General features: G+C 46.5%; 1 protein-coding gene across 10 annotated transcripts in view; it reads right to left on the bottom strand.

Annotated features, from left to right (window-relative positions):
• The window catches only part of phf20l1 (PHD finger protein 20 like 1), a 38,532-nt gene extending 21,811 nt beyond the window's left edge, over window positions 1-16,721 (bottom strand). For 3 of the 10 annotated variants that reach the window (XM_065027349.1, XM_065027350.1, XM_065027356.1), the window contains exons 1-16: window positions 16,597-16,721; window positions 14,886-15,017; window positions 14,598-14,772; window positions 14,053-14,148; window positions 13,456-13,515; window positions 12,814-12,898; window positions 12,613-12,701; window positions 9,941-10,124; window positions 7,867-7,928; window positions 6,288-6,418; window positions 5,954-6,087; window positions 5,019-5,225; window positions 4,547-4,744; window positions 4,300-4,359; window positions 3,722-4,006; window positions 2,634-2,852 (exon numbers count right to left, since the gene is read on the bottom strand). In XM_065027349.1, coding sequence (XP_064883421.1) covers window positions 2,634-2,852; window positions 3,722-4,006; window positions 4,300-4,359; window positions 4,547-4,744; window positions 5,019-5,225; window positions 5,954-6,087; window positions 6,288-6,418; window positions 7,867-7,928; window positions 9,941-10,124; window positions 12,613-12,701; window positions 12,814-12,898; window positions 13,456-13,515; window positions 14,053-14,148; window positions 14,598-14,772; window positions 14,886-14,968 — 2,068 coding nt within the window. In that variant the 5' untranslated portion in view covers window positions 14,969-15,017; window positions 16,597-16,721. The remainder of the gene's footprint in view (window positions 1-2,633; window positions 2,853-3,721; window positions 4,007-4,299; window positions 4,360-4,546; window positions 4,745-5,018; window positions 5,226-5,953; window positions 6,088-6,287; window positions 6,419-7,866; window positions 7,929-9,940; window positions 10,125-12,612; window positions 12,702-12,813; window positions 12,899-13,455; window positions 13,516-14,052; window positions 14,149-14,597; window positions 14,773-14,885; window positions 15,018-16,596) is intronic. The other 7 variants (XM_065027352.1, XM_065027353.1, XM_065027357.1 and 4 more) reach the window with 5 other exon arrangements.
• Window positions 16,722-16,723: the final 2 nt, after the last annotated feature.

The raw sequence follows: 16,723 nt of genomic DNA, 5'->3' as shown, positions 1-16,723 counted from the left end.
GGCTCCAGACCTCACAGCCCCTCAGGAAGGCCCACTGCCCTGCCACTAACCTGGCTCCAGACCTCACAGCCCCACTGCCCTGCCACTAACCTGGCTCCAGACCTCACAGCCCCTCAGGAAGGCCCACTGCCCTGCCACTAACCTGGTTCCAGGCCTTACAGGCCCACTGCCCTGCCACTAACCTGGCTCCAGGCCTTACAGGCCCACTGCCCTCCCACTAACCTGGCCCCAGACCTCACAGCCCCACTGCCCTGCCACTAACCTGGCTCCAGACCTCACAGCCCCTCAGGAAGGCCCACTACCCTGCCACTAACCTGGCTCCAGACCTCACAGCCCCTCAGGAAGGCCCACTGCCCTGCCACTAACCTGGCTCCAGACCTCACAGCCCCTCAGGAAGGCCCACTGCCCTGCCACTAACCTGGCTCCAGACCTCACAGCCCACTGCCCTGGAAACCTGGCTCCAGACCTCACAGCCCTGCCACTGCCTGGCACCAGACCTCTCAGCCCCTCAGGAAGGCCCACTGCCCTGCCACTAACCTGGCTCCAGACCTCACAGCCCCACTCAGGCTCCAGACCTCCCACTGCCCTGCCACTAACCTGGCTCCAGACCTCACAGCCCCACTCAGGAAGGCCCACTGCCCTGCCACTAACCTGGCTCCAGACCTCCAGCCCCTCAGGAGGCCCACTGCCCTGCCACTAACCTGGCTCCAGACCTCACAGCCCCTCAGCCCACTGCCCTGCCACTAACCTGGCTCCAGGCCTTACAGGCCCACTGCCCTGCCACTAACCTGGCTCCAGACCTCACAGCCCCTCAGGAAGGCCCACTGCCCTGCCACTAACCTGGCTCCAGACCTCACAGCCCCACTGCCCTGCCACTAACCTGGCTCCAGACCTCACAGCCCCACTGCCCTGCCACTAACCTGGCTCCAGACCTCACAGCCCCTTAGGAAGGCTCACTACCCTGCCACTAACCTGGCTCCAGACCTCACAGCCCCTCAGGAAGGCCCACTACCCTGCCACTAACCTGGCTCCAGGCCTCACAGCCCCTCAGGAAGGCCCACTGCCCTGCCACTAACCTGGCTCCAGACCTCACAGCCCCACTACCCTGCCACTAACCTGGCTCCAGACCTCACAGCCCCTCAGGAAGGCCCACTGCCCTGCCACTAACCTGGCTCCAGACCTCACAGCCCCTCAGGAAGGCCCACTGCCCTGCCACTAACCTGGCTCCAGACCTCACAGCCCCACTACCCTGCCACTAACCTGGCTCCAGACCTCACAGCCCCTCAGGAAGGCCCACTGCCCTGCCACTAACCTGGCTCCAGACCTCACAGCCCCACTGCCCTGCCACTAACCTGGCTCCAGACCTCACAGCCCCTCAGGAAGGCCCACTGCCCTGCCACTAACCTGGTTCCAGGCCTTACAGGCCCACTGCCCTGCCACTAACCTGGCTCCAGGCCTTACAGGCCCACTGCCCTCCCACTAACCTGGCCCCAGACCTCACAGCCCCACTGCCCTGCCACTAACCTGGCTCCAGACCTCACAGCCCCTCAGGAAGGCCCACTACCCTGCCACTAACCTGGCTCCAGACCTCACAGCCCCTCAGGAAGGCCCACTGCCCTGCCACTAACCTGGCTCCAGACCTCACAGCCCCTCAGGAAGGCCCACTACCCTGCCACTAACCTGGCTCCAGACCTCACAGCCCCTCAGGAAGGCCCACTGCCCTGCCACTAACCTGGGTCCAGACCTCACAGCCCCTCAGGAAGGCCCACTGCCCTGCCACTAACCTGGGTCCAGACCTCACAGCCCCTCAGGAAGGCCCACTGCCCTGCCACTAACCTGGTTCCAGGCCTTACAGGCCCACTGCCCTGCCACTAACCTGGCTCCAGACCTCACAGCCCCTCAGGAAGGCCCACTGCCCTGCCACTAACCTGGCTCCAGACCTCACAGGCCCACTGCCCTGCCACTAACCTGGCTCCAGACCTCACAGCCCCTCAGGAAGGCCCACTGCCCTGCCACTAACCTGGCTCCAGACCTCCCTGCCACAGGCTCCAGACCCACAGCCCCTCAGCCCTGCCACTAACCTGGCTCCAGACCTCACAGCCCCACTGCCCTGCCACTAACCTGGCTCCAGACCTCACAGCCCCACTGCCCTGCCACTAACCTGGCTCCAGACCTCACAGCCCCACTGCCCTGCCACTAACCTGGCTCCAGACCTCACAGCCCCTCAGGAAGGCCCACTACCCTGCCACTAACCTGGCTCCAGACCTCACAGCCCCTCAGGAAGGCCCACTGCCCTGCCACTAACCTGGCTCCAGGCCTCACAGCCCCACTACCCTGCCAAAACCCTGGCTACAGGCCTCACAGCCCCTCAGGAAGGCCCACTACCCTGCCACTAACCTGGCTCCAGACCTCACAGCCCCTCAGGAAGGCCCACTGCCCTGCCACTAACCTGGCTCCAGACCTCACAGCCCCTCAGGAAGGCCCACTGCCCTGCCACTAACCTGGTTCCAGGACTTACAGGCCCACTGCCCTGCCACTAACCTGGTTCCAGGCCTTACAGCCCCACTACCCTGCCACTAACCTGGCTCCAGACCTCACAGCCCCTCAGGAAGGCCCACTACCCTGCCACTAACCTGGCTCCAGGTGCTTGTCCTTATCGATCACCTTCTTCAGAATCTTGTCGTGGAGGGACTCGAAGCTCTTCTCCTGAGGTGGCGGAGGGAGAGACAGCTCTGTGCTGTCAGAGCTCATGGAGGCAGAGGAGCGCTTCTTCCTGTTCAACCTGGGAGGTTTCAGACAGCTCCCCAGTCCAGTACAGTCCAGTTGGAACATATGGCCCGGAGGGTACAGTGCTGGAGGACAGAGGAGACAGTATAAAACATATGGCCCTGAGGGGACAGAGGAGATAGTATAAAACATATGGGGACAGAGGAGACAGTATAAAACATATGGCCCTGAGGGGACAGAGGAGACAGTATAAAACATATGGCCCAGAGGAGACAGTATAAAACATATGGGGACAGAGGAGACAGTATAACACATATGGGGACAGAGGAGACAGTATAAAACATATGGCCCTGAGGGGACAGAGGAGACAGTATAAAACATATGGCCCTGAGGGGACAGAGGAGACAGTATAAAACATATGGCCCAGAGGAGACAGTATAAAACATATGGGGACAGAGGAGACAGTATAAAACATATGGCCCAGAGGAGACAGTATAAAACATATGGGGACAGAGGAGACAGTATAAAACATATGGGGACAGAGGAGACAGTATAAAACATATGGGGACAGAGGAGACAGTATAAAACATATGGGGACAGAGGAGACAGTATAAAACATATGGGGACAGAGGAGACAGTATAAAACATATGGGGACAGAGGAGACAGTATAAAACATATGGGGACAGAGGAGACAGTATAAAACATATGGCCCTGAGGGGACAGAGGAGACAGTATAAAACATATGGCCCAGAGGAGACAGTATAAAACATATGGGGACAGAGGAGACAGTATAAAACATATGGCCCTGAGGGGACAGTGCTGAGGGACAGAGGGGGGAGAGAGAGAGTATAAGGTTGGGCTCTGGACAAAAGTAGTGCACTATAGGAAATAGGGTGCCATTTGGGATACAACCTAAAACAATTTTGTGAATTTGTGTATTCAAGTTACATACAACTAACTGTGTTTTCAAATGAATTAAATCTAAATCCATACAGGATGAGGTGGAGACAGTCCTGCGTCTCTTCGTGTTGTCAGGGACCTCCAGCAGGGTGGTGGTGGTGGGCATGGAGGCTGAGGTGGCCCGGGTACGACCAGCCCTGTCTGGGGAGCCTGGCAGCTCAGAGTCCTGGAGGTCTTTGTCAGCGTTGTGGTAATACTTGAGGTGGTAGTCCAGCAGCTTGGCTTTGCGGAAGGCCTTGGAGCACCCAGGGATCTTACACTTGTAGAGGTCCAGGTCGTTGGGAGATGTTGGGTCATCACACCACTTGGTGTTCATGACTGAGAGAGAGAGGTGACACAGAAGAGAGAGAGAGAGAGAGTGAGTGAGAGAGTGAGAGGTGACACACAGAGGAGAGAGAGGGGGGGGGGGGGGGGGGGAATTTCTGGATTATCAAGTCTCTCAGTCCAGAACATGACACCCTTTTTGTTCAAGCTGGGCTGAAGAGCGTTTGAGTATGCTTCCATTCTATCGGACAGAGAGGACTTGGTAAAGATCGGCTTTTTACCGGAACATGAATAATAATTGCAGTAAGTCTTGAAGGAAATGTAATAAATTTGAGGAGAAAACCTACTTGGCTCCCTGGTGTGTTTGTTTAGTTTAGAGGTCCTGGTAATACTTCTCCTCCCAGCAGCTGCAAATCAAACAGAAACACAGATGGATTAGGACATTATCTAACGTACATTATCCTGTACAATGTCTGACCCTAACGGCATCCTACTCCCCTAGAAAGTACACTACTTTAGCACACTTTGTAGGGAATAGGGGGCCATTTGAGATGCTGCAGTTGAGAATAAATAACTTCCCCAGTCAAGAATTACCTGCAGCTAAGGGTGGGAATTTGTCTGCCACTGCCGTATGATTGGCTGATGGCCCGTCAGTCAGCTGGTCTCTGTCTGTGATTGGTGGATGAGATGGTGTGAGGATGGAGGCAGCAGATGAAGGTGTAGGTGGTATGCCAACACAGTAGTTGTGGAGGGTCGATGACTCTGCCTTCTCCACAGAGTTTGTCATTTGATCTAAAGGAGGACAATTACACACAGAATAGATTCAGGGTTGAATAAATAGACCTGTTTTCCTGGTTGTTCATGTTTTTTTTTTCTTGGTCAGGGTTGTATTCATTAGTGCACACTGTAGCAAAACATTTTGTCACGCAAAATTAAAAACAAGCGTTTGTTATTTGACAAGTTCAGGTAGTTCCCTCCCTGTTTCGGCCCATTCGGTTCCTAGTTAATATGACCCCGTTCACGAAGGTCGTCAGGAAGAACTCCTGTCCCTCGAGGCTGCACTCACCCTCTGGAGAGGAGGGGTCTTTGTGAGATGTGTTGTGCTCCCTCCCATGGGGTGAGAGGTCAGGGCACTGGGTGGTGGCGGGTTGAGAGGTCACGCTGGGGTCAGAGTTCATATCAGGGCTGACGGTGGCCAGGCGCTGGGAGCGTCTCCTCCTCTGGCTCTGTTCTGAGCTCCTGGGGGAGCCTGGAGGAACCGTCTCACCATGCCCTGTTGGAGAGGAAGCACAGCCACGTCACTTAACAAACAACCAAATGACCCACTAAGTATCATCATGGAAAATAGTTTTGTGCTGACAGTGATCGCAGCCCGAGCCCCCAAGTCTTACTACTGTTGGGTTCTGAGAATATGAAATATACTAATTCATGTCACTGAGGGAGAGAGCTTAATGTATAACGTTTACATTATGTCAGGATATGTTATTGTTAGCCATCGGGCATCCTATGGGTGGGATCCTCTGGGATGAGAAGAGACACAGTCTGGTACCAATCACCATGTCAGCCTTGAGTTGGGGAGGAGTGAGCACTTTGAGGTAGCGGTCAGGTCAGATGAAGTGAGGAAGAACAGATATCACTAAGGTTCTGTCTAGCAACAGAGATGCATTGGCTGTTTAGAGGTGTAGGAGGAGACTCAGCATAGGAGAGAGGATTAAATATCAGTGCTTGTGTGAACAACATCTTTGACTAATGCAGCTGTATTGGTCCTCTGGGAAAAATACACTTGTTTAAGCTTTCATAGAGTCTGGAGTTTTTACTGGGTGAATTAGAACCTAACACTTCTGAGGCAATTAGTTCGTTTTTCCCCCAAAAAAATCTTCCAAAAACTGTATACGTAAAGTTCATATTTGTAACACCACTTGTGTCTAAGACTATACACTACTTTGAGTTAGTTAGTGGAAGTACTTTTCCCACTATGATCCTGTCCCTCAGCAGACCGACCTGAGGTAGCCGTGTCTGGGCAGCTGTGTCTGGGGGAGGGACTCAGCATGGACTCTGGGGCTGACATGGTGTCCTCCCCAGCAGACAGAGTAGTGATGGAGCACGGCGGCCTGGACGCTCTCTGCTTCTGGCTGCTGTTAACCATGACAAACGGGCTCTTCATTATTTAACTCATTATTATACAAATAGCAACAAAAATATGAATTACAAGTACAATTTACAATTACATTATTAATGACAAATTATTACCTGATTACAATACACTATAAATATACCAATAAAGCACAGATTTCCTTGGGCATTGAAAGCCAATAGCTATCTTGTCAAACGCTACCTGTTGGACTCCCCAGAGTGGTGCTTCAGACGCCTGTTCCGACACTTGGCTGGAGAGCCCGTCACAGAGGACCCAGTCTGTCTCTGGGTCTGCCCCTGTAAGGAATCCTGGTCTGCTGTTCTTGGTACCTTCTGGAAGAATACAGAGAGGAATAAACAGTGGGATTGCTGTCATGAACTGACTATTGGGTTAAGTCCCAAATGGGATCCTATTCCGTATTTGGTGCACTACTTTTGTTATGGGCTCTGGTCCAAAGCAGTGCACTTTATAGGGAATATGATGCCATTTGGGACATAGCCTTAGAAAAACAACTGCTATGGAGCAAAGTCTGTCTTTTAAGTTTTTTTATTTATTTGTGTGTATATATATAAATATCTGCACTACAGTGAGTGACTAGCTGGTACCTGTTGTTGGGACATTATCTACACTACAGTGAGTGACTAGCTGGTATCTGTTGTTGGGACATTATCTACACTACAGTGAGTGACTAGCTGGTACATGTTGTTGGGACATTATCTACACTACAGTGAGTGACTAGCTGGTATCTGTTGTTGGGACATTATCTACACTACAGTGAGTGACTAGCTGGTACCTGTTGTTGGGACATTATCTACGCTACAGTGAGTGACTAGCTGGTACCTGTTGTTGGGACATTATCTACACTACAGTGAGTGACTAGCTGGTACCTGTTGTTGGGACATTATCTACACTACAGTGAGTGACTAGCTGGTACCTGTTGTTGGGACATTATCTACACTACAGTGAGTGACTAGCTGGTACCTGTTGTTGGGACATTAACTACACTACAGTGAGTGACTAGCTGGTACCTGTTGTTGGGACATTATCTACACTACAGTGAGTGACTAGCTGGTACCTGTTGTTGGGACATTATCTACACTACAGTGAGTGACTAGCTGGTATCTGTTGTTGGGACATTATCTACACTACAGTGAGTGACTAGCTGGTACCTGTTGTTGGGACATTATCTACGCTACAGTGAGTGACTAGCTGGTATCTGTTGTTGGGACATTATCTACACTACAGTGAGTGACTAGCTGGTACCTGTTGTTGGGACATTATCTACGCTACAGTGAGTGACTAGCTGGTACCTGTTGTTGGGACATTATCTACACTACAGTGAGTGACTAGCTGGTACCTGTTGTTGGGACATTATCTACACTACAGTGAGTGACTAGCTGGTACCTGTTGCTGGGACATTATCTACACTACAGCAAGTGACTAGCTGGTACCGGTTGTTGGGACATTATCTACACTACAGTGAGTGACTAGCTGGTACCTGTTGTTGGGACATTATCTACACTACAGTGAGTGACTAGCTGGTACCTGTTGTTGGGACATTCTCTACACTACAGTGAGTGACTAGCTGGTACCTGTTGTTGGGACATTATCTACACTACAGTGAGTGACTAGCTGGTACCTGTTGTTGGGACATTATCTACACTACAGTGAGTGACTAGCTGGTACCTGTTGTTGGGACATTATCTACACTACAGTGAGTGACTAGCTGGTACCTGTTGTTGGGACATTATCTACACTACAGTGAGTGACTAGCTGGTACCTGGGACGTCACTGGGACTTCTGTCCGCTCCTTCTTACAGTCAGCATCATCTTCATGGGATTCTGAAAGGCAGAGGGAGAAGAATATAACAGGTCCATTAACAGGTTGGAACGCCACACACACTAGCTGTCCCAAATGGCACCCTGTATCCTCTATAGTGTACTACCTTTGGCCCAGTCCCTGGTCAAAAGTAGTACCCTATAAAGGGAATAGGGTGTCATTTGGGAGACACATTGTACATGTGATGGCTAACTAAGAAGGAGGGCCCTGGGGTGAAATATGACCTGTGGTTTTACAGGCCTGGACCCTCTGGGGTGAAATATGACCTGTGGTTTTACAGGCCTGGATCCTCCGGGGTGAACTATGACCTGTGGTTTTACAGGCCTGGACCCTCTGGGGTGAAATATGACCTGTGGTTTTACAGGTCTGGACCCTCCAGGGTGAAATATGACCTGTGGTTTTACAGGCATGGACCCTCCAGGGTGAAATATGACCTGTGGTTTTACAGGCATGGACCCTCCAGGGTGAAATATGACCTGTGGTTTTACAGGCATGGACCCTCCAGGGTGAAACATGACCTGTGGTTTTACAGGCATGGACATGACCTGTGGTTTTACAGGCATGGACCCTCCGGGGTGAAATATGACCTGTGGTTTTACAGGCATGGATCCTCTGGGGTGAAATATGACCTGTGGTTTTACAGGCATGGACCCTCCAGGGTGAAATATGACCTGTGGTTTTACAGGCATGGACCCTCCAGGGTGAAATATGACCTGTGGTTTTACAGGCCTGGACCCTCTGGGGTGAAATATGACCTGTGGTTTTACAGGTCTGGACCCTCTGGGGTGAAATATGACCTGTGGTTTTACAGGCCTGGACCCTCTGGGGTGAAATATGACCTGTGGTTTTACAGGCCTGGACCCTCTGGGGTGAAATATGACCTGTGGTTTTACAGGCCTGGACCCTCTGGGGTGAAATATGACCTGTGGTTTTACAGGCCTGGACCCTCTGGGGTGAAATATGACCTGTGGTTTTACAGGCCTGGACCCTCTGGGGTGAAATATGACCTGTGGTTTTACAGGCCTGGACCCTCTGGGGTGAAATATGACCTGTGGTTTTACAGGCATGGACCCTCCGGGGTGAAATATGACCTGTGGTTTTACAGGCTTGGACCCTCTGGGGTGAAATATGACCTGTGGTTTTACAGGCCTGGACCCTCTGGGGTGAAATATGACCTGTGGTTTTACAGGCTTGGACCCTCTGGGGTGAAATATGACCTGTGGTTTTACAGGCCTGGACCCTCTGGGGTGAAATATGACCTGTGGTTTTACAGGCCTGGACCCTCTGGGGTGAAATATGACCTGTGGTTTTACAGGCATGGATCCTCTGGGGTGAAATATGACCTGTGGTTTTACAGGCTTGGACCCTCTGGGGTGAAATATGACCTGTGGTTTTATAGGCTTGGACCCTCTGGGGTGAAATATGACCTGTGGTTTTACAGGCCTGGACCCTCTGGGGTGAAATATGACCTGTGGTTTTACAGGCCTGGATCCTCCAGGGTGAAATATGACCTGTGGTTTTACAGGCCTGGACCCTCTGGGGTGAAATATGACCTGTGGTTTTATAGGCTTGGACCCTCTGAGTTGAATAACATGCTATCTTGTCCATTTCTCCTTCTCTTAGATCTCATATCTTGCTGCTCTGAGGAGGGCTTGGTTTCTTCCTCATCATCACCACAGCGTCTTAGTTATCATTGGAGAGGTTGAGAGTAAAGAATCATAACATCTAAATGATACCACTACTCCATATCACTGCTGTATGATACTAACATACAGTACTAGCTGCATGAGAACAGACAGAGAAATTATCATTCATTTTTAAAGGGCCTGCTAATTTGAAATCCATCTATGTCCCAAATCGCACCCTATTCCCTATACAGTGCACTACTTTTGACCAGGGACCATAAGGCTCTGGTCAAAAGTAGTGCACTACATAGGGAATAGGGTGCCATTTGGGAAATACCCACAGTGTGCATGTATCTGTTGGGGTGAGGGAAGAAGAGAATTCAAGTTACCCAGTTTGTCAGAGTCGGACTGATCCTGCAACTCTTCATCCAGCTCTTCTTGACCATCCTCATCGTCAGACTTCCCTCCGTGAGGGTCGTCCCTGTCCTTGTTGCTGTTGGCACTGGTACGAGGCGTACTGCTTCCTTTGCTCTTGGCTGCAGCCGAGGCAGCTTTCACCAGGGCTATCCAGTCCTGTTGGGAGGAGAGACACTTGTTTTTCCTCCTTCACTGTTTTTCTATTTTGTTTTGTTGTGCTTTGTCCTTGTTGTTGTTTGAAAAGCTCTTTAAATCCAATGTATCCATATGTTGTTATTAAACGTAGTATTAGAGACTGGTGGTTAGATAAATGCATCTATTCTATAGGCTGCTGCTGTAAGTTAGTTAGGGTGCGTTCCAAATGGAACCCTATTACCTATATAGGAAATAAATCAAATGGTATTTGTCACATACGCGTGTTTAGCAGATGATATCTCGGTTCATAGTGAAACGCTTGTGTTTCCAGCTCCAACAGTGCAGTAATAACTAACAAGTAATATCTAACAAAATACACAATCTAAAGTAAAAGGAATGGAACTTAAAAAAATATATAAATATTTGGACGAGCAACGTCAGAGCGGCAAATACTAAGATACAGTAGAATAGGAGAGAATACAGTATATAGATATGAGAGGAGTCATGCATAGACTAAGATACAGTAGAATAGGAGAGAATACAGTATATAGATATGAGAGGAGTCATCATGACTAAGATACAGTAGAATAGGAGAGAATACAAGATACATGCATAGACTAAGATACAGTAGAATAGGAGAGAATACAGTATATAGATATGAGAGGAGTAGACTAAGATACAGTAGAATAGAATATAGATACAGTAGACTATAGAATAGAGAGAATACAGTATATAGATATGAGAGGAGTCATGCATAGACAAGATACAGACTAGGAGATACAGTATATAGATATGAATAGGAGAGAATAGGAGAGAATACAGTATATAGATATGAGAGGAGTCATGCAGACTAAGATACAGTAGAATATATAGATATGAGAGGAGTCATGCATAGTAGAATAGGAGAGAAATACAGTATATAGATATGAGAGGAGTCATGCATAGACTAAGATACAGTAGAATAGGAGAGAATACATATACAGTATATAGATATGAGAGGAGTCATGCATAGACTAAGATACAGTAGAATAGGAGAGAATACAGTATATAGATATGAGAGGAGTCATGCATAGACTAAGATACAGTAGAATAGGAGAGAATACAGTATATAGATATGAGAGGAGTCATGCATAGACTAAGATACAGTAGAATAGGAGAGAATACAGTATATAGATATGAGAGGAGTCATGCATAGACTAAGATACAGTAGAATAGGAGAGAATACAGTATATAGATATGAGAGGAGTCATGCATAGACTAAGATACAGTAGAATAGGAGAGAATACAGTATATAGATATGAGAGGAGTCATGCATAGACTAAGATACAGTAGAATAGGAGAGAATACAGTATATAGATATGAGAGGAGTCATGATATGAGAGGAGTCATGCATAGACTAAGATACAGTAGAATAGGAGAGAATACAGTATATAGATATGAGAGGAGTCATGCAAAATATGTCAACGTTATTAAAACGGACGAGTTCCAATTATTAAAGTGACCAGTGATTCCAAGTCTATGTATATAGGGCAGCAGCCTCTAATTAGGGTGCCATTTGGGACTCTGGCGTAGTGTGTGGAGAAGTAACAGGGTTAACCGTGACTAAACAGATCATCTAGGTGGCAGACTAGGTCACGACCTTGGTCGGTGAGAAAATAGTAAGCCTCAATAGTAAAGAAATCAATATATTTAGCCTATAGGGACTTGTGTTTGAACTATTAGCTACTACTTTACAAGTGTACTGCTCCACATTAAAAGTAATAAAAATTCTAAGTAAAATAAATGAAATCTTAATTAAGTAGTAAATAAGATTAGACTCTGGTCTCCTTGAGAGTGTCTGCTGGTTGGAACAAGGGAGATGCCAGCAAGTCTATCCTGCCAAGACTGTGGGAATCAGCCTTCGCATTAAATCCAGCAATTCCCTGTTGCCCTTTACCTTCTGAAAAAGAGGGAGAAGTGAAATAGAAAATTATGGTATCCTACACTGTCTACAACAGACTTTCAGGAATTTTAACTTGCCTTCTATTAATCAGTATATCTATAACCGCCAGACCTAACCGCCAGACTCTTAGCTATAACGCCAGACCCCTAGCGATAACCGCCAGACCCCTAGCGATAACCGCCAGACCCCTAGCGATAACGCCAGACCCCTAGCAATAACCGACAGACCCTTAGCTACAACGACAGACCCTTAGCTACAACGACAGACCCTTAGCTACAACGACAGACCCTTAGCTACAACGACAGACCCTTAGCTACAACGACAGAACCTTAGCTACAACGACAGAACCTTAGCTACAACGACAGAACCTCAGCTATAACGCCAGGTTCTTACTAAGCTACATGTTCCTTACTTCTATTGGAGGAATGCTATCCAGGCCGTTATTGTAAATAAGAATTTGTTCTTAACGGACTTGCCTTGTTAAATAAAGGTTAAATTTACATATATATTTTAAATATGCTCATGCTGATTCCAGAAGTGATTGTATGATCATGTGACCCAGCTCACCTGTCCTTTTGCATCATGGGGCATAGATTTGATATGAATTTTTTTCACACAGCGAATAACTCCATCATAAAACTGCACCGTGTAGATACCTAGAATTTAACAAAGACACTTCAGTTGGGACGGACACAATTGCAAGTCATTGTGTTATGTGTATTGGCCATATGGCCTGCTACTGGTTTAGAAATAGTTAGTGATAAATACCCTCTTTGTTTACAGATTCAATCTTTGCAGGATAGTAGCGACAATCTGTCCATCGAGCAAGCACCTCTTCACCATCTCTCAATTCCTGTAAAACAAGTCAAGCCAAACAAACCTCCATTACTCTAAATATGTATTAAACAAACAGGTGCCATGAGAGACAAAAGTTTGAAATTATACTGGACAAAAATATAAGCGCAACATGTAAAGTGTTGGTTCCATGCTTCATGAACTGAAATAAAAGATCCTTGGAATTTGAGAGTGGGGGGCGGTGCTTAGGAGTATTTCTGTCTGTAATAAAGTCCTTTTCTGGGATAAACTAATTCTGATTGGCTGGGCCAGGCTCCCAAGTGGGTGGGCCTTTCTTTCTATGAACTGTAACTCTGTAAAATATTTTAAATTGTTGCACGTTACATTTATATTTCTGTCGAGTATAGATATGGTAGAAGCACTAAATGTTGTTGTCTGATTCAGGATGTAAGGAATTGCTTGTAAGGTTGAAAGTGTAGCTTGAATATTAAAGGCCCAGTGCTGTAAAAAAACATGACTTCTTGTGTGTTAAATGCATTCCCACACTGATGTTAAAATAATACTTTGAAATTCTGAAAAAGCCATTTTAGTGTAAGAGCTGTTTGAAAAGGCCACCTGAAATGTCAGCCTTTTTTGTTGGGATGGAGTTTCGGCCTGCCTGGTGACATCAACAGGCTGTAAATGAATTAATAGACCAATAAGAAAGAGAGTTCCAAACCTCTCTGCCAATAAGAGCTAGTTTTAAGTTTTCCCCTCCCCATTCAGACCACTCCCAGACAGTCCTAGCAAAACTTTTACTGGAGAAATTGATCTTTGCTAAGAAGCTATTTTGGATCATTTTAATTGAAAACACAGTAAGGTACTAAATGATTTAATATTGAGATAAAAATGGTTGCATTGGATCTTTAAGGCAAAAGGAAAAGTTGAACACAAAAAGCTCAAAGATAAATGTTACAAACATATGACAGGAACACAAAGAGCAAAAGCTTGAATGATGCAGAATGAGCCCCTTTAGAACACAGAATAGCACTGCAGTATGGAAATGCCTAAACTCTGATATAGCTATGTCAGATTCAGTTATGCCTCAACAAAAATGATCTGATGGTTTTGACCAAAGCTGTGTTATGTGAAGAATCGAAACAGTGAGTGAGACCAGGAGTTAATAATTCAGCCAAATCACTGCAAAATGAGACACAGGGAATGTATGTATACTTGTCTCGGCTGCGGTAACTCTGTTTGGTCCTCTGTGCTCTCTGTACATCCAGGAAGCTCATCAAGGCGAGATGCTGACATCTCGCTGAGTCTCTCCTGGTAGAAATATTTATAAGATATAAGGCATAAACAATTTGTTATTTATTTTAAAACGATAGTTCACTCAGAATCGATATGTTACTACTATCCATCTATCACTCATCCGATTGATTGCACACTCTCAACCATCTACAACAAAACTCCTCATGAGGCAAACTGTCTCTAGCCCCGAGAAAGCTGTTTTGAGTACTTGGCATGCCATATGAGTTTCATCAAATCCATCCATACATTGCAAGCCACAATACATGGGGGAGTCTGACACTCCCATTTCATATTTTCTCAATTCCTCACATCATATCTTCTCAAATAGAGAAGAAGGTCTGAGGGGAGGGACCTTGGACCTTCTCCTCCAATACGGTTGATAATGCAGGAAATAGGAAATAGGATGCGAGGAATTGTGGAGAGACGAATTGAGAAGTAGTCTGTGGCTGGACAAAAACACCTACAGTCACTTCCCCCTCCTCTTCCTTCAGTCCCTCTTTACGGAGTGTTGGCCTTTCAAGAGGCCGCAGCCGAGTGCTGTCCCAGGCGATCCACTCATCATATCGATGGCTCCAACGATCAAAGTGGACAAGCATCTTCCCCTCATCGAAATCGATGTCCTCAATGCGTGACGAGTACCTAGAAGGTTGTATAAGAAAGAAGACAAAAGAAGACAAGAACAAAATGTCTATGTTACATGTATATCTGTCATTATGCACATGATTACATAAAGGAACTTGGCCGTTACATACCATTTTTGTAGATAGTCTTGAGCTTCAATTCTAGCACCCACTTCAAAAGTGATCCCTGGACGATTAGGTGTCTTCCTGCTCATCTTCACAACGTCTATGTTTCAAGACTGATGATCTGTCTGTCTGTGGCAGCTGAAAACAAAACAAAGGTAATGGATAGACCATGTTAAGCATCCGTCTTTCTCTTAAATGTAAACCACACATACGAGACCCTCTGCAAAGATTAACTATCTGTTCAATTGGCACCATATGGGAAGGTGATTAGCTAGCTAGCTATATGACTTAAGTAACGGAATGAACAATATGGTCTTGTTGAACTAGCTAGCATGATAGTTTGCTCACATAGGTCAGCAGTATTCCAGTTGAGTCATAAAGCAAAAACGTTATTCGAATAGATAGCTGACTAGCTAGCGAACATCCTCTCTAGGAAACCAACTGTCTTTCAAACAAGCTGTTCAGACATGCCACTAAGCCAAAATAGATCCAGACCCTAGGCTTGTTTACAGCTGCTTTGGGGTCAGACAGGATTCCTGGCTCAAAAAAATGATCTCAATCGTGGGATGAGAAATGTCTTGCACTCACAATTCTACCATTATAACAACTGTTATACAGAAAAGACTACTCGTTTTTCCATAAAAGTTTCCCTTTCGTCCTCATGATGGGTAGCAGAAGCCACAGCAGCAATTCCACAATGACAGATGTGGTTACTATTAAAAGTCAGTGAGTCGTTCAACCTTCTCGGTTTATAATTTGAAATAATGGGACAATTCAGAGTACAATGCATTTCTCATCCCCGGATTGAGGTACGTGTTCCCGAGCCATATCTTGTGCAGGCTCCGCAGTGTCTTAATCTAAACAAGAAGCCTGTCCGACCCCAGTGCAACTATAAGCAAGTGCAGGGTCGATCATCTATTCTGACTAAAATGACACCGCCACCATACTCACCCAACTGGCACATTCTAGTCATTAAAACATCATGGCACAATCATTCATAACAGTACTAGTTTGTTAATTAATCAACTCGTATGTTGAGATGACCAGCAAACGTCACCACATATTTTCATATTATTCGTTAACTAACTAGCTATCTTAATTTACGTACTAGGATAGTTAGCTAGCCTAATGTACTAAACTAGGTAGCTAGCAGGCTATCGTAGACTAGCTAGCGAAAGTCACACAAGCGGTTGGTTGGTTAGCTAGCATGTCGGTTATTAAAAGTGGCAAAAGTCAAGTGATAAAACAAGCGTTATATTAACGTTTAATGTCTGAACAAATAGGATATTAATTTGCAACAAAACGTTTAGCTAACTGGCCGTTAGTTGTCCATTTACTATGGTACCTAATGCTACAGTAACTAGTTAACTTTGCAATAAGTTAGCTGGCTAACGTTATATTTTTAACTGGGCTAACTAACGTTTTACTAGCCAACTAAACGATGGTGATATGACAAGGGCAAAGAAAGTTAAGATGAATATATTAATGAAATCCATGTATTTCACAGATTAAATGGCAAACGAACCACTATTTGGGTTAGCTATTAGCTTGTCCGAAGATAACGCTAACTTGCTAGCAGCACGCTAATTTGCCAAGCTCTGCAGAATAATAGCTAGCCAAAAAACTGTTAGCCAGCTTCTAGCTATCTGATGGCATACATTCCCATGTATTTTGTGAGTGCATTGTCCTCTTTGGAATGAATTGCAAATTGTTTTACCTTTGCGAACACATTTGGTAAATGATCGTTATTGTTATACACTCATATCATGAGTACATATCAGTCTTCTTCCCATTCTTCTGCTCAGATATTTACCCTAAAATAAAATAGAGGACGTAACAACGTA

This window comes from Oncorhynchus nerka, linkage group LG14 (assembly GCF_034236695.1).
Source record: "Oncorhynchus nerka isolate Pitt River linkage group LG14, Oner_Uvic_2.0, whole genome shotgun sequence".
NCBI lineage: Eukaryota > Metazoa > Chordata > Actinopteri > Salmoniformes > Salmonidae > Oncorhynchus > Oncorhynchus nerka.
This window is presented reverse-complemented; position numbering and strand designations above follow the sequence as displayed.